The 27,308-nt window shown below is 44.6% G+C and overlaps 1 protein-coding gene across 1 annotated transcript; it reads left to right on the top strand.

The window, feature by feature from the left end:
• The first annotated feature begins 600 nt into the window (after nucleotides 1–600).
• Nucleotides 601–19,347, top strand: nrv3 (sodium/potassium-transporting ATPase subunit nervana 3). The gene is made up of 6 exons (XM_075680341.1): nucleotides 601–759; nucleotides 1,580–1,720; nucleotides 3,102–3,221; nucleotides 12,292–12,473; nucleotides 12,835–12,948; nucleotides 17,641–19,347. The coding sequence occupies exons 1-6, from the start codon at nucleotides 645–647 to the stop codon at nucleotides 17,878–17,880; spliced, it is 912 nt and encodes a 303-aa protein (XP_075536456.1). The 5' UTR covers nucleotides 601–644; the 3' UTR covers nucleotides 17,881–19,347.
• Nucleotides 19,348–27,308: the final 7,961 nt, after the last annotated feature.

The following is a 27,308-nucleotide window of genomic DNA, read 5'->3' as shown; positions in this document are numbered from 1 at the left end:
AAAGCACACTTGCAGATTGCGTTTATCTTCAGGTTTTGTTGGTTACAGCCGTGAATGTGAAACAATCATCTATTTTTTTTTAATCAATGGAAGTAACCAACCAACTTGAGACCCAATTGATTTTTTAATTTCTTTTTATTTGCGGTATTGCTGAGAGGGGGAAAGTTGTTGGAATGTATATAAGACGAACGTATATCATCATTAGAAAAACAGCTGCCACCATTTCTCTTTTCCCGCAAGTAGTGCAAGATGTTTCAGGGTAACGCCCCGCGATGAGATTTCAGATACATTGGAAATCTGGCATCCGTGCACTAGAATACTTAGAAGAAAAAAAAGCGACTCCGTCCGTTACGTCACTTATCGGCCGCACAGTGATGGAAAATCTGGCACCTCCTGCCGGGGACGTACTACTTCGGGTACAGGTAAGACGCAACAAATTAGAAACACAAAGACCGAAGCGGGTGAGGGGAGGGGACAGTGCGGGAAAGGGGACTGAAAGTCGTCAGCAGGCCGGCAGGGCAAGCAACGAGGTCGCCGCACAGGCGGCGCGACAGGCGCGGCGACGGTGGCGGCGCTGCGAACGCAACTGTGCATCCGGGCCTTTACCTCAGCGTCATTCCATCGATCGCAGGCGCGCTGCAAACATGGCCGGCAAGGAGGGAGATTATTACAAGGCCCAGAAAAAAGAAGGAGGTTTCCTGCGGTTCCTGTACAACCCCGACACCAAAGAAGTATTCGGCCGAACTGGCCTAAGTTGGTGTGAGTAGCAGGGACTGTTTTTCTTGTGCACGCGCATGCTTTAGGCACCCGCTGGACGAGTGCTCGAGTTCGGCCTGCTGCTGGATATCCGATTGCATTGCCCGTCACTTGGAAAGCGAAAGAGGGGGCCAAGCTTCCTCCAAGGACGCCGTATCTGCGAACCGGAAACTGTGCGGATATCTGAAGATTCCGTGTGAAGAGATTGTAGGACGAGCAATGGAATATTTACCGTGCGAGACTGCTTGCCGTCGTCCCCTCTTCCTTACCTTCATCCCTCCACGCCCTTCTCATCCTCGGGTATCATGGCTGTCTCGCGGTCAAACTGAGGACATTCGTCGCGCACTTCGTCGTTGGTTCCCATATCGGCGTTGTACGCGTCTGGCTAGTGGACGGCGATCTGAGTGTTGCAGCGTGCCTGGCCGTAGTTTAGTTACTCGCCGAGATGGACCATCGAAGAGCGTTTTGCATGGGCTGATCGCTATGTGAACGACCTTGAGTCGAGCGGGTCGTGTTGAGGCAGTTCGAATGCCGGCCACGCTCCGCGCCCATGCGAGCAGCAGTTCTTTCAGTGTACGCAGAAAACGAGTTTTGTGCTTCCACGTGGTTTGTTACTGACTCCTTTTATCTTCCACTAAAGACGTCTTTGGGGAAGCACGGTACCGAGTAGGATTTCGAAAACAAGTGTTGCGTTGCGGGCTTGCAGTGGATATCGCAATGCCTTTTATCTGCATTGCGGACGTATACGACACAAAACTTGCATTATTTTTTTTTTCATGTGTTTGTGCTTTACTCAACTTTTTACTATCTCTCTCTTTTGCAGTTAAGATCACCGTTTTCTACATCATCTTCTATGCATGCCTTACTGCATTCTGGACCATTATGCTCATTGTGTTCTACCAGACACTGGACACAATCAGGCCTACATGGGTCCTAGAGGGAAGCGCGATTGGAACAATTCCAGGTGAATATGATTGTGCTATTTTCAGTTGAGAAAGTGTGGAAAGCACATCTGTCAAGTCTCGCAATTAGAAACAAAAGTAGCCAGTATGATCGATTACTGTATAAAATATTAAGGCCCCATTTTGTTCTGCAGGTAGGACAATCAATGCGACGATCAGGTTGGAAAACTGTGTGAAGAAAGCATTTGCCTATTAACACAGGACACTTTGTGACGCACTCTCCTGCCTTGGGCAGAAACGAAGTGGCCCTTATCTAAAAAAGATGCAGCTCATTCTTGGTGTAGGCACACACTGTTTTTTTGTTGCACTATCTCTCAGCCTTTTGTAATCGCATGCAGGATATGATTATATAGCCTGTAAACAACTCTGCTGAAACAAATGGCCTCAAACATTTGTGTGTACTACAGTATAAGGGTGCTAAGACCCACTTGCTGCTCGTGGAGTTCTTCATGTTTTGATGGCAGGAAAGTGTCCAGAATGAAATTTTATGCTGTGCTGTGCAATATACAATATCTTACTGGCGGTCCTTGAAGACAGATATTGTCTAATGAATAAGTGTTACGCATGTTTGCATAATACAACCACTGCTGTAAGTAAGTATACCACTGCCACAAAGCAGTGGACATTCACAAACAGCTTTAAACACTCATTAAGCACTGACATTCTGCTTGTTTACATATACTAAACACTAAATGCCCTTAACTGAAGGTCTAGCATGTTAGATAAGCTCAGGTAGTAAAAGCGGAGCCCTCTATGACTTCCTCTAAAGGTGGTGTCTCTGGGTGTTAATCTCTGTTAGTGAACCCAATCCATTAATGAGGGGAAAAGATGACCCAAGCTTAATTTTGAATGGTGGCAGAAGTCGTATGTAGCTTTAAGGGCTTAGAAATGTTGCTTCATGCTGTAATGATAAAGGTTGGGGGGCAAAAGAAAATTGCTAGTGGCATGTGCTCGCCTTACTCTTCCTATTGGTACCAATTTAGGAACTGGTGGAATCAGTGAGCATGTTGTCTGCTGTGAAGGTTAATGACGTGTAACACTCTTCTGTTTATTTGAGGGGGGGGGGGGGGTTGATGCTAAGCATACTGGGTGTTTTATGTAACTTGAGCCAAGGATTAAACAGAAAAAGCATTAAACTGCAGACTTAGCAGGCGTAAAGGTTTGTTGGTTTGTTACAGTTAACTTCAAGTGCCGTGTGGTAGAAATGCATGTCACATGTGCATTTTTTCTCTTATCCTCATTGGTTTATGCTGGTTCAAGAATTGTTACCACACCAACTAGACCAGGCTGTAGCAGCGTTGTAGTACACGCATCTCAAGCACTGCTGCTTGGCCTGCTAAATAGATAGCTGGTGTTTAATATTTTTTACCTTCTCTTTGGCAGGGTTGGGCTTCCGCCCGAGGCCACCCGAGAAAAATGTTGACAGCACCCTCATCTACTTTAAGGCTGGAAATGCAGGAACCTGGAAATATTGGGTGGAAGATCTTCAAGAGTTTCTTAAGGGTGAGTCAGCAAAGAGGGTGTTGGTTTATCATGCCAGGTGCCTTCAGTCTCATTTGATAGGCAATATGAAGCAGCAATTTGCCTGCTCGCTAACTTGAAGGGAGTCCCTCTTATTTTTTCCTTTCAAAGAACAGGCTCCAAGTACTGCATGATCCAAGGGACTATTTCTAAGGACCATTTATGCTATGCTAATTAACATGCAGTAAAATTAAAGGGCCTGCTGTGCTAGAAAATGTACTCCCTCAACAGCACTAGGCCTGGCCACTGTAGTGTAATTGGCTGCTACCTCCCATGTAAATATCTCAATTCAGCCAACAGAGATTGTAGAGTACAGCTATCGGGTCTTTTTAGAGCTAAAAAGATATGTCAATGGCCTACAAGCTCTCAAATATTCCTAATGTAAAACCTCCAAAGTTATTTTAATGAAATGGTTTTTGGTCAAGTTATCTTGTCTAGCATTTTTATGTAAGGTGTTGGTGCAGCTGGTGGATTGGTGGAGCTGAAGGCAGTTAAGAAATTTTGACAGTTCTCAATGGCCTTCAATAAATACTACATGACAAGGTGCACTCATTTGGAACCACCTTTTATGTTAGAACAGAAATAAAATGCTTGTTTGCCCATTAGCCCATACTGATGTGCCGTAACTTGAAGTGCAGACTATCAGTCAAAAACAAGATGTGCTCAGCATTTTTACTTGGAGGAAATAGCTTAGGTGCAGAAACCTTTTAATTTTTTTGTGCTCCTACCCCAAACATTTGCAGCATTGTCCTCCCGTACCTTGAGTCATGTTGTTTCGTGTAGCCATATGACCTATGCAGCTTTACATCCAAAAGCCGCCCATATTTGTTTTAACCTGATATTCTTTATCAGAAGGGTAATTCTGTGTATTGTGAACAGCATTGTCGTTGTAAAAAAATGATCCAAAGGGGTAACCAGCAGGTGACTCCGAGGTGATGAGATACGAAGTGATTCCATAGGAAGCAGACATGTCTGTCAGTCTTTTAAAGGATGTGGCTATACTACTGTGAACTACATTAGCTTTCCTACACACATTTCTCACAGTTCGAAAAAGGAATGACCAGCTCTGCGCAATAGTTAACAGAAGCAGTTACCTCACCTACCTTTGAGATGTGCAAAAGGTTAACATAGCAACAAGCCAGTAATAGCAACAAGTCGCACATAGCTGTGAAAAAAAGTTGACAAAGACCAAGTAAGGGAACAGCTACCATTAGCAGTGGCACTGTGGTTTTTGTATCGGTGTCATTTTGTTAATTGGCATGTGCACCTGTGGTTTTGTTTAGTGTATGGCAGTGCATGTATCACTACTTAGACCCGAAAATCTGTATCTACCCGTTACCTCTCTGATTTGTTCAAGTTTAAGTTTGTAATACGTTACTCTTTTTTTATAGAGAAGTGTGGGTGCCTATTGGGGCTTTCAAACAGTCAATGTGGCAAATTAATGGTACATTTTGACTGGTCATTTTCGAGTGCTCTGGCAGCATGCATTACATTTATTTTGTAGTGCCGCATGGCAGCTGAGGTTGCTTGGAGGTGCTCTCGCTTTTGAGCTTGGGAGCATAGCGTCTGCCACAATGGCTTGAGTGGCAGTGCCTCAGTGCCTTTTTTGTTTACAACAGAAATGATGACATGTTTCCTCTTCCAGGCTCCGATTGCTCTGGTGAGGGGCTGCGCATTTGACTTGGGCAGGCTTTCTCTGGCTCCGATAAAGAGAGAGCTTCACATTGTTGCAATCTGAGTCGGAGTGCAGTAGGGACCAGCCAAATGTACCATAACTGATGTCGAGTTATAGGGTCCCTGAAACAGTTTAGATAAATTTTGTAGACGTATAAGATACAGCTACAGTAAAACATTTTCCCACTATTTAAGTGAAGCGTCTCATATTAAGAGAGCTATAAACACTTACAAGTAACCCTCCTCACTAGCCATGCTTTATCTCCTCAACTCGTTCATCGAGTGATTAGGGCTAAGCTCCACTTTCACTGGCTCCAAGTTGGGATGTGACATTGTGTCACCTACTTTTGGTTGTCTTGGAGCCAGCATGTGAAGCCTCTCCAGCCTCTCTGCTAACCGCCTGGCCGTCAGTCCCCAGCGAGAGCTATCCAAGCAGCATGCATTCTGTCGCAACGCTGAGCATGTCCAGTTTTTCGAACAACAAGCGATCTTGGCATTTTGATGGATGTGTGGTGATGTAAACTAAAGCCCTTCCATACTACTACCACTGTGATGAAGGAGCTTTAGCATAGACATATGTGAGCGGCCTGCACGGTCCAGCCACCTGGTGGCACAGAGCTTAACCAGCCAAATGCAGGCGGTGTCCAAAACCCCATGTCTATAACATGTTTTGTGCTCCCAAAATCACTTACGGCTCGTTAACCAGCATAAGCATAGCCTTTAGGATCTGCTTTTTAAATCCAGAGGACGCAACCCTATGGGACATAGATTTGGACACCACCTATTGCTCTAACGAAGTGTAAAACATTTTAAACAAATAAAAAGACATGTTCATAATTACACTCTTGCCTAAAATTTACACCAGCAGCAAAGTAGAATACACTTGGTTAATGCTATATTAGCTCTGCTTGGTTGAGCTTTGTACCATCAGGTGACTGCACTGTGCAGGCCGTTCATGTTTGCGCATCCCGTAAAACTCTCAGTCCACTTGTGCTTGCGTTTACCCGAATACCGGACACGCTAAACTCTATTGTGTTAGTAATCCTTGGGTGTGAAGTGACGGCCGCAAGTGCTTAAGTGGGTCATATAATGATCAGAAGGACCCACCTTAAGACTCAGTATGTTTGTACAAAATCATCAGCATGATCTCAGGGCCCTGTTAAAAGGAAGTGGCTGCATTTAAAAACAGGTGCCTGTAAGTGGTCAGCCCTGTTAAGTTGACCTATCTCCTCATTGCCATCTACTGGTGCTAGGTGCAGTAGTGTGTAATTATGCTTTTCGTTTTTCATTGTTTTGCCCTTCATCATTGGCTTGCACAAAAGTGCACCCCTGCTATTGCCAGGATCTGTTACTCAGCACAACACGTGATTAGAAGAGAACATGATCGAAGGAAAAGAATGTTTGCAATTAAAATAGCTCCAGGCTCTTGCCAACTGTCCCCTGCTGCCACTCTTTCGGTGTGCTGTGCCTCTTTGCATCCTAGATGTGTGGTGAAATATACTTCTGCAAGATTACCTGCCGCAGTGCGTCGGTGGCTACGGTGTTCTGCTATTGAGCGTGAAGTTGTTGGTTGGACTCCTGGCTGCGGCAGCCACATTTCGATAGGGGTCGTATACAAAAATGCTCTTGTACTTAGATTTATTGGGCATGTTAAAGAAGCTCAGGTGGTCGTCATTAGTCCGGAGCCCCACACTATGGCGTGCGTAATAATCGTGATTTTTCTACATAACACCCCAAAATTTAATTCCTTTCATTATATTTTGCTCTTGGGCAAGATTACATGAAAGCCAGGGTTCTGTTATTTCCATCAATAAGATGCTTAGTCATTGTATGGTACCTTAAAGGGCCAGCCCCTGAAATGGTTCAGAGAAATTTTGTAGACTCGTAGGGTACAACTAATGTTAATTGTTCGCACCACAGTTAGTGTGAAGAGTCTCATATTAAGAGACCTACGGATAATTACAAGTTACCTTCCTCCATAGCCATGCATTTTCTCCTCAACTTGTTCGCCGAGTGATCAGAGCTAAGCTTCGCCTCCACTGGCTCTGCGTCATGATGGCACGTCGTGTCGTCTACTCCTGGTTGTCAAGGAGTGAGCGTGCGAAGCCTCTCCAATCTCTCCGCCAGCTGTTTAGCAGTCGACCCCAAGCAAGAGCTATCGAAGCAGCGTGCGTTGCAAGCATTCTGTCGCAACGCTGAACGTGTCTGATATTCCGGTGACCACAGACAAGCTGGCCGTTGATGGATGAGTGGAGGCATAAACTCAAGTTAATGAAGGAGCTTTAGCGTAGACGTACGTGAGCAGCCTGATCGGTCTGCACGGTCCCGCCACCTGGTGGCGCAGAGCTTAACCAGCTAAACAAAGAGCTAATGTTGCTCTAACCAGGTTTAATACATTTTAAACATTTACAAAAATGTGTTAATGATTATGCTCCTGCGAAAAATTTACACCAGCAGCAAAGAAGAATGCACTTCGTTACTGCTACTGTGTTTGGTTGAGCTCCGTGCCACCAGGTGGCTGCACCATGCAGACCATTCACGTTTGAGTTTCTGCTCATCCCATGAAATGGCACGGTCAAACGGCCAGGCCCTGTCCCCTCGCTCTTGTGTTTACCTGAATACCGGACTCTTGAAACAATATTGTGGCAGTAATCCTCCAGTCTAAAGTGACGGCCACAAGCGCGTAAGTCCTGGCGCCGATCGGACAGCGACAGTCCAATGCGCTGCAGCCACTCTGCTAGTCCGCTGCTTTGTAGAGGGATACAATGTCACAGCTTGACTTATTGCCAGTCGCTACGTTTGCAGCCCACAATGCAACAAAGGTGAATCATGGCGCTCGCAAAAAAACTGAGACCGACACTGACCGCAAGGAGACACTTGCTGTGTTTCGGAAGTGCTAAGTGTAGTGAGAAATTGTTCTTGTGCATTCTCTTTCTGTTACTTTCTTTTACTTCGTTAGTCAGAAGGGCCTTGCAAGACATGAAACGGAGAAAAACGGCAGGAGATGGTCTACCAGTCGATTTAATCAAAGATGGTGAAGACATAGTGCTTGAAAATCTAGTGGCCCTTTGTACGAACTGCCTGTCTACTTCAAGGGTCCCAGGGAGTAACTGGAAGAATGCCAGCATTATACTAATTCACAAAAAGGGAGACGTTAAAAAATTGAAAAATTATAGGCCCATTAGCTTACTTCCAATATTTATAAAATATTCACCAAGATAATCTTCAATAGAACAAGAGCAACACTGGACTTTAGTCAATCAAGGGACAAGCAGGTTTCAGGAAGGGATACTCTACAGTGGATCGCATCCATGCCATCAATCAGGTAATGAAGAAATCTTCAGAGTACAGTCAGCCTCTCTATATGGCTTTCATAGATTACGAAAAGGCATTTGATTCAGTCGAGATACCAGCAGTCATAGAGGAATTATGTAAGCAAGGACTACAGGACGCTTACGTAAATATCTTGGAAAGTATCTACAGAGATTCCACAGTGACTTTAATTTTCCACAAGAAAAGTAGGAAGATACCTATAAAGAAAGGGGTCTGACGAGGAGGCACAATCTCGCCAATGCTCTTCACCACATGCTTGGAACAAGTATTCGAGCTATTAAACTGGGAAGGCTTAGGAGCAAGTATCAACGGTGAATATCTCGGCAACCTTAGATTTGCAGATGACATTGTCCTGTTCAGCAACACTGGGGACGAGTTACAACAAGTGATTGATGAGCTTAGCAGAGAAAGTGTAAGCGTGGAGTTGAAGATTAATATGCAGAAGACAAAGATAATGATCAATAGATGGGCAAGGGAGCAGGAGCTCAGGATTGCCAGTCAGCCTCTGGAGTCTGAAGGAGTATGTTTACCTAGGTCAATTACAGGGGACCCTGATCATGACAAGGAAATCTACAGAAGAATAAAAATGGGTTGGAGCGCATTCGGCAGACATTGCAAGGTGCTTACTGGAAGCTTACCATTGTCATTAAAAAGAAAGGTGTTAAATCGATATTCTACCGGTGCTGACATATGGGGCAGAAACTTGGAGACTGACAAAAAAAAAGCTAGGAAACAAGCTACGGACTGCGCAGAGAGCGATGGAACAGAGAATGTTAAGCGTAACGTTAAGAGACAGGAAGAGAGTGGTTTGGATCAGAGAGCAAACAGGGATGGCCGATATTCTAATTGACATTAAAGGGCCCCTGAAACTGTTCAAATTTTGTAGACGCATAGGGTACAGCTGAAGTTAATCAATCGCACCACAATTTGTGTGAAGCGTCTCATATTAAGAGAGCTATAGACGATTACAAGTTACCCTCCTCCATAGTCATGCATTTTCTCCAACTCGTTCGCCTAGTGATTGGGGCTAAGCCAACGCCACCTAGACAAGAGAAGACCTGAGCACTCGGCGAGTGACGTCACGGAGGAAAGGTCGGATGCGTGCTCGGGGATATGGGTTGAATGAAGGGAACGCGCCCTTATGGGCAACGTTAACCAGAGCGCAGTTATTGTTCCTTTTTAGGCATAGTTGAGCAGATGGCCTGCAGAGGACAGAGGGTGTTCCAAAATTATTTATGCAAAACTATTTACGTGCTGCATTATTAAAAAGCCCATCCATAAAGAATTAGATGGTTCAGCCTTAGGGTTGAGATTGAATTTCGAGTAAATGATGACAGGGAGCATGGCTTATATTGAAAAGTCAGTGCTGCCTTCTTCAGAGTAGCTTCTTTGCCTTGATTTATTGTCGGCGTCAAAGAGTTTGCCGTTCATGCGACCACAAAGGTTCAACAAAATGTTAGCACTGCACCATAACACACATCTCTTGACAACTTCACTGGTGTGCCCTTCTTCACATTCGGGACACATGTATTTATTCCAGTCTAGATTAGGTGCTAAACGAATAATTTCATTTTCGAGGCATTATTACATACAGTAATGCAGTCCACATATTTACAACATCTCAAATTAGTTTAGCATTGGAAATACAAAACATTCATGCGACTATTTACAAAGAGACAGCTGCCTTATTTTGCAGAATTCCAGCTTTTCTCTTCTTTGCCTTAGCATTGGCACCCAATAGTCCGTCATTGATCTTGCGGAAACATTAACGCATGATTTTTCGGCCCAGATTTGTAATTGCTTGAGCAATTGGGCACGCAGCACTTATTAAACATATCGTGGCATGAATGTAATCCACATTCTGTGGCGATGAAGGCTTGCCTGACACACAACCGCAATCGCAGCACAAGCGCAGAGACTACATGCACAGTTCACGTCCAGAAAAGAAGTGTGCTCGAAAGCATGTCACAGCATGCCAGGACTTTTCTAACCCCGAAGCTATCCAAGGAGCGGCAGGGTTCCTGGAACTAATTGAATTGTTATCGCTCGCCCTACTAACGTCATATGGGTAAATGACGTCAAATGGGTAGGGGCGGCTTAAAATTCAGCAGAGCGATGTGCTGCAATCGGCAGCAATGTACAGCTTTAAAACCTTATAAATTACAAGCTTTATGCGGAGCACTTACATGCATCAATTTATGATCAGAAGGACCTACTCTAATGACTCAGTATGTTTGTACAAAATCGTCAAAATCGTTTCAGGGTCCCTTAGTTGTTAAAACTTGTAAGGACTTTTTAAAATTTATAGCAAGGTTTTGAATATAGCAGAAGTTGTACGTTGTACCATGCAGTACTGGTACTTTTGCTGAACAAGGACTTGCGTCTGGATAAGCTTGGCATTAAAATTTTTTGTACAGGGTGCCTCTACAGCCTCCAGTTGATAATTCAGACTGCTTCATGACACTGCCACTGGCACCATAGACTTTTATAGACCATGTGTAATTCGGACTCTGCCTCCACAACCATGTGCTAATTCAACCACAGATTGGAGCAGAAGTAGCATACTTTGGTTCTGATATGTTGCCAGCATGGTCGCTGCCCATGTCTCCTGTGCCTCCTTGAAACCGAAACTAGCAAAGTGATCCAGTAGTCACCTAACCTGCCCAAACCAAGGGGCAAGTAGTGTTTGTCCCCGTACATTTTTAATAGTGACACGGTCCTGGTAACTTTAATTGCTGTTGTGAACTTCTGGGTCTTGGAATCGTCTTGGAAGTTGTGCCAACTCCATCCTCAATGCCTGCCCAATGAGGGTGGTGTATAAATGTGGAGCCACCATACTAGACTGTAAAGCCCCAGCCACAGTAGCGGAAAAACGCGTGTGATGCTGGTGTTCAAACGCAGCTACGTCAGTGCGGCCACATCAACTGGTGGCGTACTGCTGCGGCAGTCACATGACAGCATGAAAATCTCGCCTCCTCTTTTTCACTCTACATGTAGGTGCGAGATGTCGCATGCTTTTTCCTTTGTCTGCTGACAGATCGATGCTGTGTTTACATTCTTTGTTGTTCGTTCTTAACGTGAGTCCTCTCTTATCAAGATGGCATTGTCACTGATCATAATCATGTCGATGCACTCCCTTCTGTTGCGGCGTTTAAAAGACAAGGAGAATGAGGTGCTGAGTGTACCTTCGTGTCCTTGTGTTCAGGGTCTGTCTTGTTGTACAGAATCGGATATGGTGCACTGTCTCCAAAAACCTTTCCATCGGGACATCTTGGTTTCAACTCACCATTTTAAAGAAACCATGACAATCAAAAGTGCAAACGAGACCAAAACAAGGCAACCAAAACAAGCATGATTGAGAGCTGACGCAATCGGACAGTACGAAACAAGCGGTTGGGCGGGTCTGCATAACACCAGTTTCTTGTGCTCACGTCACTGAAGAGGCTGCTCTCATTGGTCTCCTTCGATTGTGGCTTGCTTGCCATTGTGATGAGTGATGAGCTGCAATAAACTGATCCAGGACTGATCCACCCCATGGCATGAAAAAGCTGCTGCGAGGCAGCTTCTGCGGCACACGTTTTGCCGCTGGCAAAACGTGTGCTGAGAGTGTATTTCTACTAGTGTGGCTAGGGCATTAAGAAACTTGTGGTTTGTCTATGTGAGCGCGGTCGGCTTGTGTTTCTTTTTTTTTTTTTCCAGAATATGAACATTCGATTCGTGCATTTACTAATTTATATAATGAGTGCATTACAATGGCTGGTGCAAGCTTATGTGCGCACAGCGACACATTGACCAGATTTTTTTGCCACTTGTGAATTAGCCACTCATTTACTGGCACATTTGAAATCCGATGCCTGGATTATTGGTCTCCTACAATATTTGGGCAAATATGAACTGGTTCATGAATGTTCTCGTGGTCAAAGACTCGTTTTTTGGAATTCCACGCAACAACCTTTATTGCACTTGTCAATGTGAAATTCTGTTTAAATGGCTCAACTGTTGTTCTTTGGTGTGATGTTGACACGCATGTGTGATGCTGTTTCAGACTATGACCGGCAAGAGGCGGACGGCGAGCATCTGCGCACGTGCAGCTTTGAGCAGCCCATCGACCCCAAAGAAAACAAAGCATGCCGTTTCGCCCTCGAATCCATTGCCAGCAACTGCTCCAGCGCACAGCAGTTTGGATACGAGTATGGCCAACCATGTGTCCTCCTGAAGCTCAACAGGGTATGCAACTTGTCCTCCTTTGCATTTGATTTGAACCTGTAAATATTACATAAGAACTGTCTGAAAAAATATAGTAATGTACAGTGCTTCATGCCATCACCAATATGCCATTCTTGTCACAGGGTAACATTGGTTGGCCTTTAGTGGGAGGTAGCGGGTCCTATTAGTATTGGTGCCAACACTTTATTTGGTATGAGTGAACTTAAGTACATTGGGGCCATGAGTATCCAGTTTATTTGTGATGCTATAGTGGCTCAACCTGCGAGTTGAACATAGTTTTCCGTGAAACCCTTCGTTTCTCGCTTCTGCATTGACGCTTGCATGCTGTTGGCCTTGTGTTCACTAGTCACTTGCCTTTCAGATTTTCGGCTGGGTGCCGGAGCCTTATGACAATGGCTCATACCCACAGAAGATTCCAGAGAACGTTAAGAATGACTACGATCCCAACTACGTGTACATCACTTGCGAGGGAGAGGCAAGTCTCATTCCACTTGTGTTACGTTTCTTTTACGATAAATGTTGTTCCAGTCTGGTGGCATATGTCTTGTAAGGTTGTGGGATGATCTCGTCATTCGGAACCTGTAAGGGCTGGGAAGGTGTTTCATTTGCTGGGAGGATGGCCTGAAGCACACCATATATTTAGGTGCACAAACTAAATATAGAAAGCCGATGGCAGCCAAGTATTAAATGGAGTGATTTCTCAAGAAACGGAGAATAAATTCTTTTCTTTATGCACACATTCTACCTAAAATATTACGCAAATGTCAGTGGCTTCTTCTGAGACCTACATAGCAAACTACTGAAAGTACGCCTCATCACAGGCAGAGAAGATGTAAACGCTTCAGATTTTCAAAGATCCTAATGTTATTACCTTCCTTATGTTTTCATGCCCTTTGTGGGTTGCCACGTGGACGTGCTTAGTAGCATTAAAACTTAATGCCACTCGTGGTCTAGTGCGTGCTCATAACTCATGTGGCCATCAAACGCGTACTCTCGTTCCCAGTGTCTCCACATTCTGGCAATACTAAACGAATTTGTACGCAAAACAATTATTATATCCTTCACTCCTTCAAAAAGAGCTGTTTTTCGCGGCACAGTGCATTCTCACAACCATCACAACTCACTTGGCCATCAAAAGCTTCGGCTTCAAACAGTTTGTGGCTGGGTGCAAAAATGACATTCCTGAAGTAAACTACATAAAATACACATATTAAAGTTTTTTTGCGCCATTCATAAACAATTGCACCCTAAATATATTTTTAACTATTAGGATTGGAAAGCAACCATAACAGTTTCACTGCAGCTATCGTCATCGCAGCGTTTTATGTAATTAAGTATGCACGTATAGCAGCATTCAAAATATAATGGCATTAAGAAACTTAAGGCCTTACATATTTAATGGCGTTAATATCAGCTGTGTGGCACGGGTAATACACATTTCAATCTCTAGCAATGGCTTTTCTATAGTATAGTCGAATCTCATTAATTCAAACACTCTTAATTCGAACTTCCGGTTTATTTGAACTGATGCCGTGATTCGGTCAATGTTATGTGTATTCCAGTGGGCGAAAACGTCCGGTAATTCGAATCAGCAGGCATTTGCGACGGTTCATTCGAACATACGATGCTCTCCGCAGCGCGCCAAACCACGCGGCGGCGCCTCCGACCAGCATTGCTCTGACCCTGCCATAGAGGAAAGGCTTAGAAGAAACCTCTCAACGCCATGCGTGAAAAAAATATAAAATGAGATGTGGCTGAAATTTTATCCTCTCTCAAATAGCAAGGTCGCCGTATCTACTTCTTGCTGAGCAGACCATGAACATGATCGCTTGGTGAAAACAAAGGACTGAAGGGAACAAAAGGGGCGCCAACTTTCGGCTGTTCTACTCGGCAATATGAACTGACCAGCCCAGCAATATGTACCGTATATACTCGAACCTAATGTGCACCTTTTTCCTATAAAGCTGGCCCAAAAATTGCATGCGCGCTAGAATCGAGTACTACCCTAAATCTGCGTTACCATATTGCCATCAGCATTCGAAAAATGGCCACCTCGTACGCGCTTCTAGTCTAGCTGCTGTAGCTTCCTCCATGCACATACCTCCATGTTGTATGTGTAACCAGGCGCCGGTACAACCTAGTCTACCGCCTGTCTTCCCGTTTTCTGCGTTTAGTCAATCAGCATGGGAGCACCGAGTGCAAATACACGCCAAGTCCACCATGATGCCGAACTTAAAAGGAGGAGACTGACGGAAATTGGGCCGCATCACGGGCGTTCGGAGTTCCCGAAACTTGCTTGCGAAACTGGCACAAACAGAATATTTTCGCCAGTAAAGCAACAAAAAAGAGGTTTCAGGCGGCCAAAGCGGGGCCGCTTCGCCGAAATAGAAGAGCTTCTTGCGGAATACGTGCAGGAGCAGTGAGCGGCACAGCAGCGCCTGGGACGACCGATCTGCTCAAAGTACAGGCGATGCAGTTAGCCCTACAGAAAGGGCTAATGCAGAGTGACTTCAAAGTGAGCAGGTGCTGGCTATTAAATTTTATGAAAAGAAAAGGCTTTTCTCTTCAAAGGCAGACAGGGATATGCAAAAAATTGCCCGAAGAATATGAAGAGAAATTGGACAGTTTTCAGCGGTAGGTTTTGAAGTTGTGCCATAGAAATGGCTACCACTTCGGACAGATTGGTAGTGCTGATCAGACGCCGTTCTACTTTGACATGCCTGCCACCACAATTGTTGAAAAGAAGGGGGCAAAGGAAGTGCGTGTTTTGTCTTCCAGCCACGAAAAACCTAGTCACCGCAATGCTTTGTTGCACTGCAGATGGGCAAAAGCTGCCCCCGTATCTTATCTTTAGGTGGAAGACGCTCCCGAAAGGAATCCTGTTTCTGGGTGGCGTGATTGTGCACGCTAATGAAAAAGGTTGGATGACCATGGACTTGGTCACTGACAGGATTGATAACATTTGGCAGAAGAGACCTGGTGGCAGTTTGGGTCTGCGTGGGATGCTTGTGCTCGACATGTTCAGGTGCCACCTTGACCAGCGCATCGAGGACAAGCTGGCTGCATGCAACACCAACCTTGTCGTGATGCCCGGCGGCATGACATCGCAGCTCCAGCCGCTCGATGTTTGTGTGAACAAGGCAGTGAAAGATAGAATTCTGGTGCTCTACACCGAACGGCTTGTCAGTGGCTGCCATGAATTCACGCCCGTCAATAAAAGGAAGCGTGCCTCGCTGCAGGACTTTGCTGGATGGGTGAAAGATGTATGGTGCATCATCCCGTCTGCCATGGTTAACAAGGCCTTTAAAAAGTGCAGGATTTCGAATGCAGTGGACGGCACTGAGGATGAAATACTTCAGTCTGTTGATAGCGATACGGAGTTGTCTGATAGCGGCGACGAGTAATATCTATTGCCCTACGCTACTCGTACTGACGCAGTGAAAATCTTGGCGGCAAGGTACGCCACTTCCATTCGTGTTTTTATTCATTACAACTTTAGTGTATTGGTAATAAATCTGCTTTCTCCAAATGAGAGAATATAGTATTCCTATATGAAAACACAAGGTGCGCGGTATTGTACTCTTTTTTTTTTTTGGTCATGGAAAACGAGTGTGAATTGCAATCGAGGCTTTCATTTGTAAAAAAATTCTTTGGTCATGGAAAATGGGTGTGCAAATTCAATCGAGGGCACGTTAGAATCTAGTAAATGCGGTACTTCTGCATTTCTGCATCATGTCGTAATCGCCCAGCCACACTAGTGGCAGAATGCACACTTGCGGGAGGGATCAGTCCTGGGCCGATTTTTCGTGGCTCACCACGGCGGCAGGCGAGCCACAAGCGGAGGAGACCAATAAGAGTGGCCTCTACAGTGACGCACGCGCAAAAAACTGGTATCACATGGACCCGCCCGGCCGCTCGATTCGTACTTGCGTCTGGTGTAACCGGGCTGCATGTTTCGCACTATCGTCTGCTTGCGTCAGCTCTCGCTCGCGCTTGTTTATGTTGGCTTGGTTGGTCTCGTTTCCACTTGTCCCAGTGGAAAGGTTATTGAAGACAGTCCGCCATATCCAATTCTGTACGCCAAGACAAACCCTGAATATAAGGACTCAAAAGCGACACCGAGTACCTTATTCTCCTTGTCTTTTGAACGCGGCGACGCCGCAACAAAAAAAGGAGCACACCAACAAGAATATGATTAGCGGCAATGACTTCGTTATCTTGACAAGACATGACTCGCGTTAAGAACACAGGACGAAGAAGCTAAACGCAACGCCGATATGTCAGCAGACGACGTCCTTCCTTGCAACTACGCTCCTCTCACCCTCATTCTCAACTCCCTCATAACTCTCTCATCTACGACGGTCTCCGCGCGCATGACTCTTCGCTGGTCCAGCGCCAGCTTAGCCCGCCCCTTGAAGTTTCGTTTTCTGCCGTTATCTTGGGGAGGGGGGGGGGAAGCGAGCGTTGGCTGGTGTGGGCAATTTCGTGGTCTTCGCTCGCTGTGTGCTTATGCGCCACAATATTTCACGACTCGCTCCCTACGTGTTTGGTGCTATGATGCACGAATACTTCAAAAACAAGTCCTCCTTTTAATCCGAACTTCTTTTAATTTGAACAAATTTATGGGCCCCTTCGAGTTAGAATTATCGAGTTTCGACTGTGCTCTTCTCATTAGGTTCCACTCTATGCATAGTTTTTATTCCCACTTGAATACACAGGCCTACCTATTGCCATTACCCTGAGTGGGCCAATCACTATTACTTTGGCACTGTATGGCCTGTAAACCTTTGTGCCATTAAACACCATAAAGCATCATCATCATCCTTATTGAAAATGTTCTCAAGGGTGATCACTGAAATGACAGACATCGTTTTTAGCACTGTTCTTGTGAACTGTGCTTTTTCAAGTCGGTAACGATCTTGCTGGTTGTTATCAGTGTGCACACTGAAAATATGCAAGTGTTCAAGTAAGCTTCCATGTATATACCTTTTCTTGTCATTTTCTTTTTTTGGTGTGTGTAGCTGTTGCTGTAAGAAAGTGTGAATGAGAAGTTTTGTGCTCTTCATACTGCCACAGTGCTTTGAGAGATGGGTTTTTATAATAGCAGGTGTGTGACTGTGGCAACTGCCTCACTTTCTGCCTTGCACGTCTTGTTTTCACTCAACAGAACGTGGCTGATGTGGAGAACATGGGACCACTGGCTTACTTTCCTGGCAACCGCATCGAGAAGTACTATTTCCCGTACATGAACACTCCGGGCTACCTGTCCCCCTTTGTGTTTGTCCAGTTCCTGCGTCCCGAGAGGGGAGTCCTCATCAACATGGAGTGCAAAGCATGGGCAAAGAACATCAAGCACGACCGCCAGGACCGCATAGGCAGCGCCCACTTTGAGCTCATGATTGACTGAGCCCCCAATGTTGACATGTGTGCCCGCTGTGGTGGCATGCGCTTCTTTCGTTACACAAAACACGTGTGATGCTACCATCGCCGAAAAAACGCCTTTTGACCTCTCCCTCCACCTTTTCATCTATCTTTGTTGCTTCCCCAAGCCCCACCGGTCTCCCTGCAAATTCATATGTTTGTGTATTATGTGTGATGCTCGATTCTTGGTTCCAGTGAAGTCAGGAGAACGTTGGTGAACCTTTTATGTTTTTTGTTGTCGGTTTCACTTTTATTTTTTAGACAGCCTCTGCATTTCATTAAATTCGTGCATTTCTGGTTAAGTGTGTTATATAAACAACTAGTCTGCTGCCACATTTTTTTTTCTTCTCCCTCCCTCAGTCACATTCATTGCTACTTATTGTTCTGCTGGCACTGTCTCGACGTGTCGGCGAAAGAGGAATCAGTTTTGAAAGCATTCAGAGTGCTGCCACTCCGTTTTGCTTTCACTTATTCAGGGGCAGCTTTTTTCCATGGACATTCCAGAGAACTGCAGCAGCATGTCTGCGATCCTTTTTCAGTTGCTCCTCTCTTACGTTCTCTTATGCTGCTGCCGCATCTCTATCGTAGCTGTTGCATATTTCATATAGGTTGTTGGGTCGCAATTCACTGCCCGATTGCTCTCGTATTCGTTTTATTTCGTTTTTTGAGATTTAGATGTAAAGAGAAAGTCAATGCTGCAAGGAGTGTCAGTTGTTTTTCAAAGTCGGGGTTCTTTTTTTTTCTTCTCTCTTGCTCCCCGCATGTACTGAGATGCATGGGGTCGCACCGCCAACTGGATTTCTCGAGCAAAATAAAAAAAAAAAGATGTCACGAGGGTTTGCACGCGTGAATATATTGTGGCACATAAATTTAGGCTAGAATTTCTCTCGCTTGCCTCTGTAGCATCCTCGTGCATTGTTCCAGACACATAGGCATTCATTCGAACAGTGCCGGAACGCTGCGTCTGGGAATCTTGCCGAGCCACTAAAGAAGAAAAGAAACGCCACACACATACATGCATCGCAGCCGTTCCCTAACCCAACCCGGTGACAGACCCTCTAGTTTGTGATAGCTTGTTCTAGGTTGAGTTGGTTGCCACCCGGCACAATGGGTATTTGCCAGGCTGGCACAAACGTGCCACATCCAAGGAGGTAGCAATGGTTGTTCTTCAAGCCCTTGAGAAGGTGCCACAATGAGGTGTAGCAGGGAAGTTGGCACATTTGAATTGTGCTGTCTCGACTCAGTCGAACTGTAGAGAACAGGCTCATGCACACGTGGGCGGAGCTGTGATTTTGAGAAAGCTCTTGTTGTCGAGGCAGCCCTTCAACATTCTTCTTTATCCATTGCGCATGTGCTGGTGTTGTCACTGTAGAAACGTGCCCAACACTGTGGCGCAGGGGATTACCTTGTACGTACGCTATTGCTTGGAAGAGTAAAAGTTATTGACACTTGGCTTCTGTCTGTGTTTCATGCATTTAGTTTGAGTTGTGTTTTTGAGCGGAAATATTTGCAAAATTGCTTAGTTTGGCAATATTGCAACTCGCTGGTATATCCAGGCTATCAGCTTCTACGTGTGTGGGCTATAGCCTGTTGTTAGCATGCAGTTGGATTGGTCACACTGTTGACTGGCTAAAATGGAATTACGACCAAATGTAAATAAAGTGCACGAGAGTTGGGATCAAACCTGGTCCTTCTTGATTCTGAAACTGCATCTGGAAATTGTATACAGTAGAACCTCGTTGATACGGTCCTATTACATAGAATTTTCCAGTGCCAACGTTCACGATCAAGAACACACAAAATGACCCAGTTCAGTTGCGCTTTATTTTACTGGTTGATACATTCCCAGAAGGCGCAATCTTTCAGCACCAACGTTTAGTACGTCACCAAACTGCAATCGCATGATATGTTTTCTGGCTGCTAAATGTAAACAAAAGGCACAAGGTGGGTGCAGTTGAGAACAGTAGCTGTCTGTGCAGCAGCTTCCCTACAGTGCATGCCTGCCCGTCTCGTGCGAAAACGGCCCTGCACTTGGTTTCCTACTCTAGTACCAACAAATCTCATTCCGGGTACGCATTCTCAACTATTGCCTCCAACCCTATTGCTATAAGCATTTTTACCTATCTGTCTTACGGTGTGTGGGACATACTTCTGTAGGAAGTGGGCTGCACACTTTTAATAGGTGGTAACACAAATGCGCCACTGTTCCCTACTGAAAGTGGCACAATGTGTCATGTTTCACTCTGGGGACATTGTATTCCGTTGTCACCCACCAGCTTGGTTTAGTTTTTTTTTCTTCACAGTCTTGATACACACTGCACAATAAAAAATTGACATGTGTCTGATCACTTGGACCTTGGCTCGCATTGGCGACGAGTAACGCCAAGTGGGCACGCAATCAATTCCGCAATCCATGAAGCTGCTGACCCAGGCCAAATGCAAGGAGCACAAATGTAAGCTTGCCGAAGCCACAGAAACAACAGTGCACATCTCGTGTGCCACCACCGTGGTGTCTCATGCTGCAACGATTTGCATAAAATGCATTACGTAGATGTCCACTACAGTTGTCTGTGAAATTTTTTAGGGACTTTGGACCGTAAGTTTTTCCTTGAATTTTTCCCCCCGGAATGTATGAACGAGGTTCTACTGTACTTCAGTGCACTGATCTGTTCAGATCAGTGCTTAGGTGTAGAGGACCTGTAATGTTAGCTACATGTGCAACAATTGAGGACCATTGCTGCTTTCCCCAGTGGATTTGCTGGGGGCCATTTGTTTATGATCTTCAGATGTGCCAGGGTTTTCAAGTAGTAGACTAGCTGTGCTTGTGGGGGCTGTAGAACTTTGTGGAGCAGTTACCACACTGACTTCGCTCGTTGAAGCTCTGGTAGAAAGTTCTCTCAATTAGGCAATTATCTTTGTGCAAGGTGATGCCAAAGAAAATCTGGTATATATGACTTGAATGATTTCTGCAATGTTTTGCAGGGACTTAACCGATTTAATGGCGATGAGAAATGTGTGGCTGTGTGGCATTAATTATTCAGTGGCAGTCTTGCAAGGCTAATAAGTAGTATATATCCGTATGCTACGGGTGTGTTTTGTAGAGCTTTAAAGAGGAAAATGTCTTTATAAAGTCTCCTGCATTTCTCTCTATAGACTCCAAAACATAGGTGTGCATACCTATTGCATACTGTAGATGTAGCTCATTTTGGCCCCCTGCAGATGTCTATGAAACATTTTGGTGTGTAGTGGAAGGAACTTAATGTGAAAGCCGAAGGACAAATAATTAGAGATGTCGTCATATATTGCCGTTGTGTTTTTGTTTTGTTTGTGTTGGGAAAGTACTTGAATGGTATGAAAAGGAGTGAAGGTCAACTGGGGTAGCACAGCGTAGTGGGTTAGTCCATGCTGGTATGGACGGGGACAGATAAGTAAAGATTGAAAGCTGGTAATAGCGTCCGCGTTCTTGCGCCAAGTTGCCGATTTGGAATATCTAATCAACTACTATATATGTCTTGTGCCACCAGGCAGTTTCTCCAATAAATTGGCATGGTGTGGCGCCTGAAAGAAATGCTTTACTTAAGAGAGGTGTGACATAACGGAGGGCTGTTGAAGAACTTTGACCACATAAGATGTACAATGGACTTTCATTGAATCATTCAACTCCAGTTAATTCGATATTGGGTTAATTCGATCCTCACCAATGGTTCAGGTCGGCGCTCATGCATTGCTGTGGCCCAAATTCGTCATTTCGATCATAAAATTCGCCTTCGCCTGATAATTCGAACTTGAACAATCGGCACACATGCGCCTGACTCCTATGGTGGCCCCATAGCGACGCCTTAGTGGCAGCGTCGGTCTCGGCGGAGCTTATGGGACAGGGAAACGCGTTCGACACACGTCAAATTTCCCGTCGAAAACGACTATTTCTGGCCTGCCCTAGGAAGATTTTCAAGCAACAACTGTAGCCCACAATGTCTACGGTATTTACCAGATTCTACGCGTTTTTCTTCTTGCTTTTTTAGAAAATTGGACCGAAGATTGCCTTCGTCGTACAACCAGATAAGAAACTAAACCGACTTTGTGACGTGCGCATGCTTTACAGCATAACATTGACGTATTGCGGCGAAACTGGCTTTGGGAACCGCCCACCATTGTGCAACACATGTTAGAACTTTGCCACTATTTCTTCCTAAAAATTGGGTGCGCGTTATATTGCTATCTTGCTTAGGATATTCAATGTAATTTCTGTGTTAGTTTTCTACTTTGGGCAAATTGGAAAGTGGGTGCGCATTTGATTCGGGGGAGTGTTAGTATGAGGCGAAAACTGCTAAATGAATGAGCATTGTGTTTTGGCGTTTTTACTGTACCTTGTTTAACTAGTCCCACCGAATAATTTGATCAGTTTTGTCGGTCCCGTCTGGGCCGAATTAACAGGAGCCCACTGTAATAAAATGTCTATATGAAAGCTTTTTGGGGTTTAATCAACATTAGAGCACGGATGGGGGCTGTACCTGCAAAATCGTGTTCATCAGAAGACTGCCCTAATCGCTGTTGCACCAATACGCTTGGCACGGCCGCTGGAAAAAAAAAAAAAATAAGCCGTGCGCTTGGTCACATTCTCTTTACACCGATATCAAGTAGCGCCGAAAGGTCGGTCATAATAGAGGCCGTGATGCACAATATACTGACTCATTTGGTGGGGTTCCTTGCTTTAAAAAGTGCTTCTAAAGCAGCAGGCAAAGCAATTTGCGCATCCCGATAATGAACGCGCAGGTAAGATGAAAGTCAAGAGAACTCTCATGCAGGCAAGCAACGACCTTGGAATTTTTGCTTTTCGCAGCAAGAGTTGACACACTTTCTAATTCACATGTGCGCTTAGCAACATAGGCCCATCGCGTCTGTCCTCACCTCATAGGGGTGACACCGACCGTGGTTCGAGTGAAGTGCGAACCCAGCTGCAAACTACGTAGCCACTAGCACATGTGCCAGCGCATGGCTGTTTTACATGGTATGGTAAAAGAAGCCGCTCGCACGCATTAAATCTCGTAAATTGCACAAGAAAAGTATGTTCATATGCACGGATAAAAAACAAATATTTCAAATCGGCGATCATTCGATTCGCGAACCGCCTTGCGTAGAAGATAGCTTTACAAATAGGAAAGTGGCCGCGTGCAACGCCTTATAACAGGTAATATACAAACACGACAATCGGCTTTGGGGGAAATATTTTGCGATAGAATATTTAATCGCGCGCGCGTGCAAACACACACGCGCACACACACACACACACACACACACACACACACACACACACACACACACACACAAACTTTCGGTTTCTGGAATTATCGAAACAGCGTGATCAACGTGATGCCATTTCATTGCAAATCTTACGTTTTGTTTGTTTCTGTGGTTAAATTTGTTGGAACACTACTCTGACAATGCGATCACAACAATGCGTCCCAGCGCGAAAGTGAAACAAGCGTATAATGAATGCGCTTTTGTCATCTAAGGTGGCGCCACTTTAATTGCTGCACGCAACATGCACGCAAGAAAGGGCGTTTCCGCTTTTCCGTGCTGGCGGGCAAGATGTGGCTGGCCTTGGCATGGTCGTGTGGAATAGATGAACAGGTGAATCGTCTCGTACGTCGCTCATAGAGTAACATAGTAAACGTAAAGAGTGGACACTCACATAGGCGCCTGCGGCCGACTTTAGAGTCACTGGAACTCTAGCCTCTAGCCGATGGATGGGTGGATGGATGTTATGAGCGTCCCTTTTGGAACGGGGCGGTGGGTTGCGCCACCAAGCTCTTGCTATTATACTGCTCAATGTTCCACCTAGGTTAAACAATAAAAAATTTAGAAAGAAAAACACTATGAACTACCACACCCAGATTTTCTGATCCCCTATTGCGAACTGTGCTTTTGTACGTCTCCGTCTTTTGTCGTTTCCCTACTTTTCTTTTACCAATCCTCCAATGGCCTTTTACTTAACTTACCACTGCTCCCGCTGAACACAAGGGCTTCAAGGAGGCCAGTAACGCCTAAATCGACCTCTGGGTAGACGTCTTCACATTCTAATAAAACATGCTCCATAGTTTCCCTAGCTTTACCGCAGCAAGCACATGCTTCTTCTTCCTTCTTATATCTCGCTTTATACGTGCGTGTTCTAAGGCATCCCGGTCTCGCTTCGAAAAGTAATGAGCTTTCCTTTGAGTTATCATAAATTGTTTCGCCGACTTTGACTCTCAGCGCACCTAGCGCAATCGGCAAAACGCATCGGCCTCCAAGATAGTTGCACACGCCGCCGAATCTCGGAGGCTCTAATTTCAGTTTCGTTTATTACTTTCTTCATGCAGGCGCTTGTGCCGCTGTTTACATGTTGTGACGACGAGCGCGCAAAGGTGTTTCACTTTATGTTAGTTTCATTTAAATTCATATTTGCTGTTTCAAGCTGTAACTTAGCGCAACAATCATGTCAACTGTTGAGGAAGTAAAACTTTGTCGCTTATGATATTGTACGTCTAGTAACTCACGTCAAAAGGTGTATCGTAAATAAATGTGCCATGTTCCTCAAATATAAATCAACTTGCTGCGCAGTCAAGAACACGAAATAGCAGACAACAATTTATTGCAGCAAGATTGTAAGAGGCAGATACATGAAAACGGGAAGAAACGGCGAAATGCAAGTAACACGGGTGTTACACCGCACACTTTTAAACGCGATCAAGCCCAATCCAATTTGAACTTCTCAGTCGCGATTGGTTCTTTTGCGCAAGCTACGCGATGGAGCCAATAGCAGTCGAGAATTTCGATCCGGATCGGACTTGATCGCGATCGAAAGTGGTCGTGTGACACCGGTACAATGGAAAATAGTCGGAAATTATTGGCGTGATGGCAATAACTTTGTACAAGCAAAACACATAGAAGACGTGTTGCAACGAAAACCATTTACAATTATGCTAAAGCAAATTTTTCTTCAATTAATGATGACCTCCGGTTTTTTCTCGACGATTTCGTCCTGGAATTTGCCGAACGATGTGTTAACGACAACTGGTGCATGTTTAAAGAAAAACTGCATGAATTAATCGAATTGCACGTCCCTCGTAAAATCATCAAGAATAATCGTAGGTCCCCATGGTTCACTCGTTCCTTAAAACGCCTCGGGAACAGAAAAAGGCGGTTATATGTCAGGGCGCGGTCGTCCGGAAGATCGGAGCATTGGTCAGCTCTAAGAGCCGCAGTTGGCACTTATAAAAAATCGTTAAAAGATGCTAAACAACATTTCTTTAATGTCACACTGCCATCATTCCTTTTAACTGATACTAAAAAATTCTGGAACGTTGTTAATGGGTCAGATCAGCCATCAATCTCTCTCCTGGATTCTCAATCAAATCCCATCCCTAACAGTGATAGTGCTAACGTACTTAACGAGACTTTTGGTAATGAATTTTCTGTCCCTTTTAGCGCATCACCACCAGACTATACTCCCGACATCATATTTCCTATGGATCACATTCGTTTTGACTTTGAAGGCATTATAAGTATCATAGATCGTTTAAAGTTATCCTCTTCATGTGGTCCCGATAATATCAGCACTAAAATCCTGAAAAACACTAAAGTATATTCTTCCATCATACTATCGAAAATATTTGAGCAATCCCTTCAAACTTGTGACCTCCCAGACGACTGGAAATTGGCTAAGGTGGTTCCACTCCATAAATCAGGCGACAAGCACCTATCACTCAACTATCGGCCAGTATCACTAACCAGCATTCCTTGCAAGGTAATGGAACATGTCATCTTGTCATCCCTAGCAAACTTTCTTGAGTCATCATCCTTTTTTACTCATGCGCAGCATGGGTTTAGAAAACACTTTTCTTGTGAAACACAGCTAATAAATTTTACACATGATACTAACTTCATACTTGATCGTGGCAGTGAGGTTGACTGCATCTATTTAGATTTTTCCAAAGCATTCGACAAAGTCTCTCACAGTTTGCTTCTTCACAAACTAAGTAAACTTAACATCGACCAAAATGTACTACGATGGATTGAATGTTTTTGTCTAACAGGTTCCAGTACGTGCACGCTAACGGCATTAACTCATCACCGGTATCTGTGACCTCAGGCGTCCCACAAGGTTCTGTTATCGGTCCCTTGCTCTTTCTGGTATATCTTAATGACTTGCCTAACAACGTAACATCCACAGTGCGACTTTTTGCGGATGACTGTGTGGTTTACCGGGAAATAAAAAATACAAATGACACTGTACTACTCCAGGAAGACTTAGCTACTATATCTAACTGGTGTTCACAATGGAAGATGACACTTAACGATACTAAATGCAAAGTAATGCGTTTTTCGCGTCGCGTCAATCCGTTCCCCGCTCCCTACACTATTTGTTCTTCCCTGCTAACACCGGTAACATCTTACAAATACCGCGGTGTCATTATAACGTCAAACCTAGCTTGGAAGGCACATATCATTTCTATCATCGCGTCCGCTAACCGCATGCTTGGATATCTGAAGCGGAATTTTTCCTTAGCCCCGACACCTGTTAAACTTCTTCTGTACAAATCGCTTGTCCGCTCCAAATTAGAATATGCTAACTCAGTATGGGATCCTTTCACTAACTCTCTTATCGACGCCCTCGAAGCCGTACAGAACAGAGCAGCCCGTATCATCTTTCGTAACTATGATCGTTTGTCCAGCGTCACAGAAATGAAAAACACATTATCACTAACCCCTCTCTCAACGCGCAGAAAAATATCACGCCTGTGTCTGTTTTTTAAAATTTACCACATGAATTCCACCCTTAAAGATACATTACTCACGCCGCCAACATATGTTCCATCCCGCTTAGATCATCCATGCAAAGTTGGTGTTTCACAGTGCCGTACAACATCCTGCAGTAATTCTTTCATTCCAAAAACATCGTTGGACTGGAACCAGCTACCATGGGATATTGCACTTTCGAAAGATTTTGATGAATTTAAGAAGAAATTATCAACATATTATTGCTCGCCATGGCTTTGGTTCCATTTCCATTTTTCTCGTTATCATGCGCATCCTTCTGTATTTTCCCGCCAGATTTGCTGTGTTCATGTTTGTGCTAATGGTGGCGTTTTGCAATTTTCAACTTTTATGTGCGTGACTTAGCGTTTCTTGGTAATTGTATAATTTTGAACTCATTTCATGTTCCGGGTTGTGAATTATGTATTTGTTCCTGGTATATATATATATATATATATATATATATGCGTTGTCTCCTTTTGTACAAATTTATTGAAATGTGTGCACCACTCCCCTCAATAATGCCCTGTGGGCCATGAGGGTATCTGAAATAAATAAATAAATAAACTATACAGATAATGAAAAGAAAAACTGCGCATACACGCCATTTGCTCAAAA

This window comes from Dermacentor variabilis, chromosome 2, assembly GCF_050947875.1.
Source record: "Dermacentor variabilis isolate Ectoservices chromosome 2, ASM5094787v1, whole genome shotgun sequence".
NCBI classification, from domain to species: domain Eukaryota; kingdom Metazoa; phylum Arthropoda; class Arachnida; order Ixodida; family Ixodidae; genus Dermacentor; species Dermacentor variabilis.
This window is presented reverse-complemented; position numbering and strand designations above follow the sequence as displayed.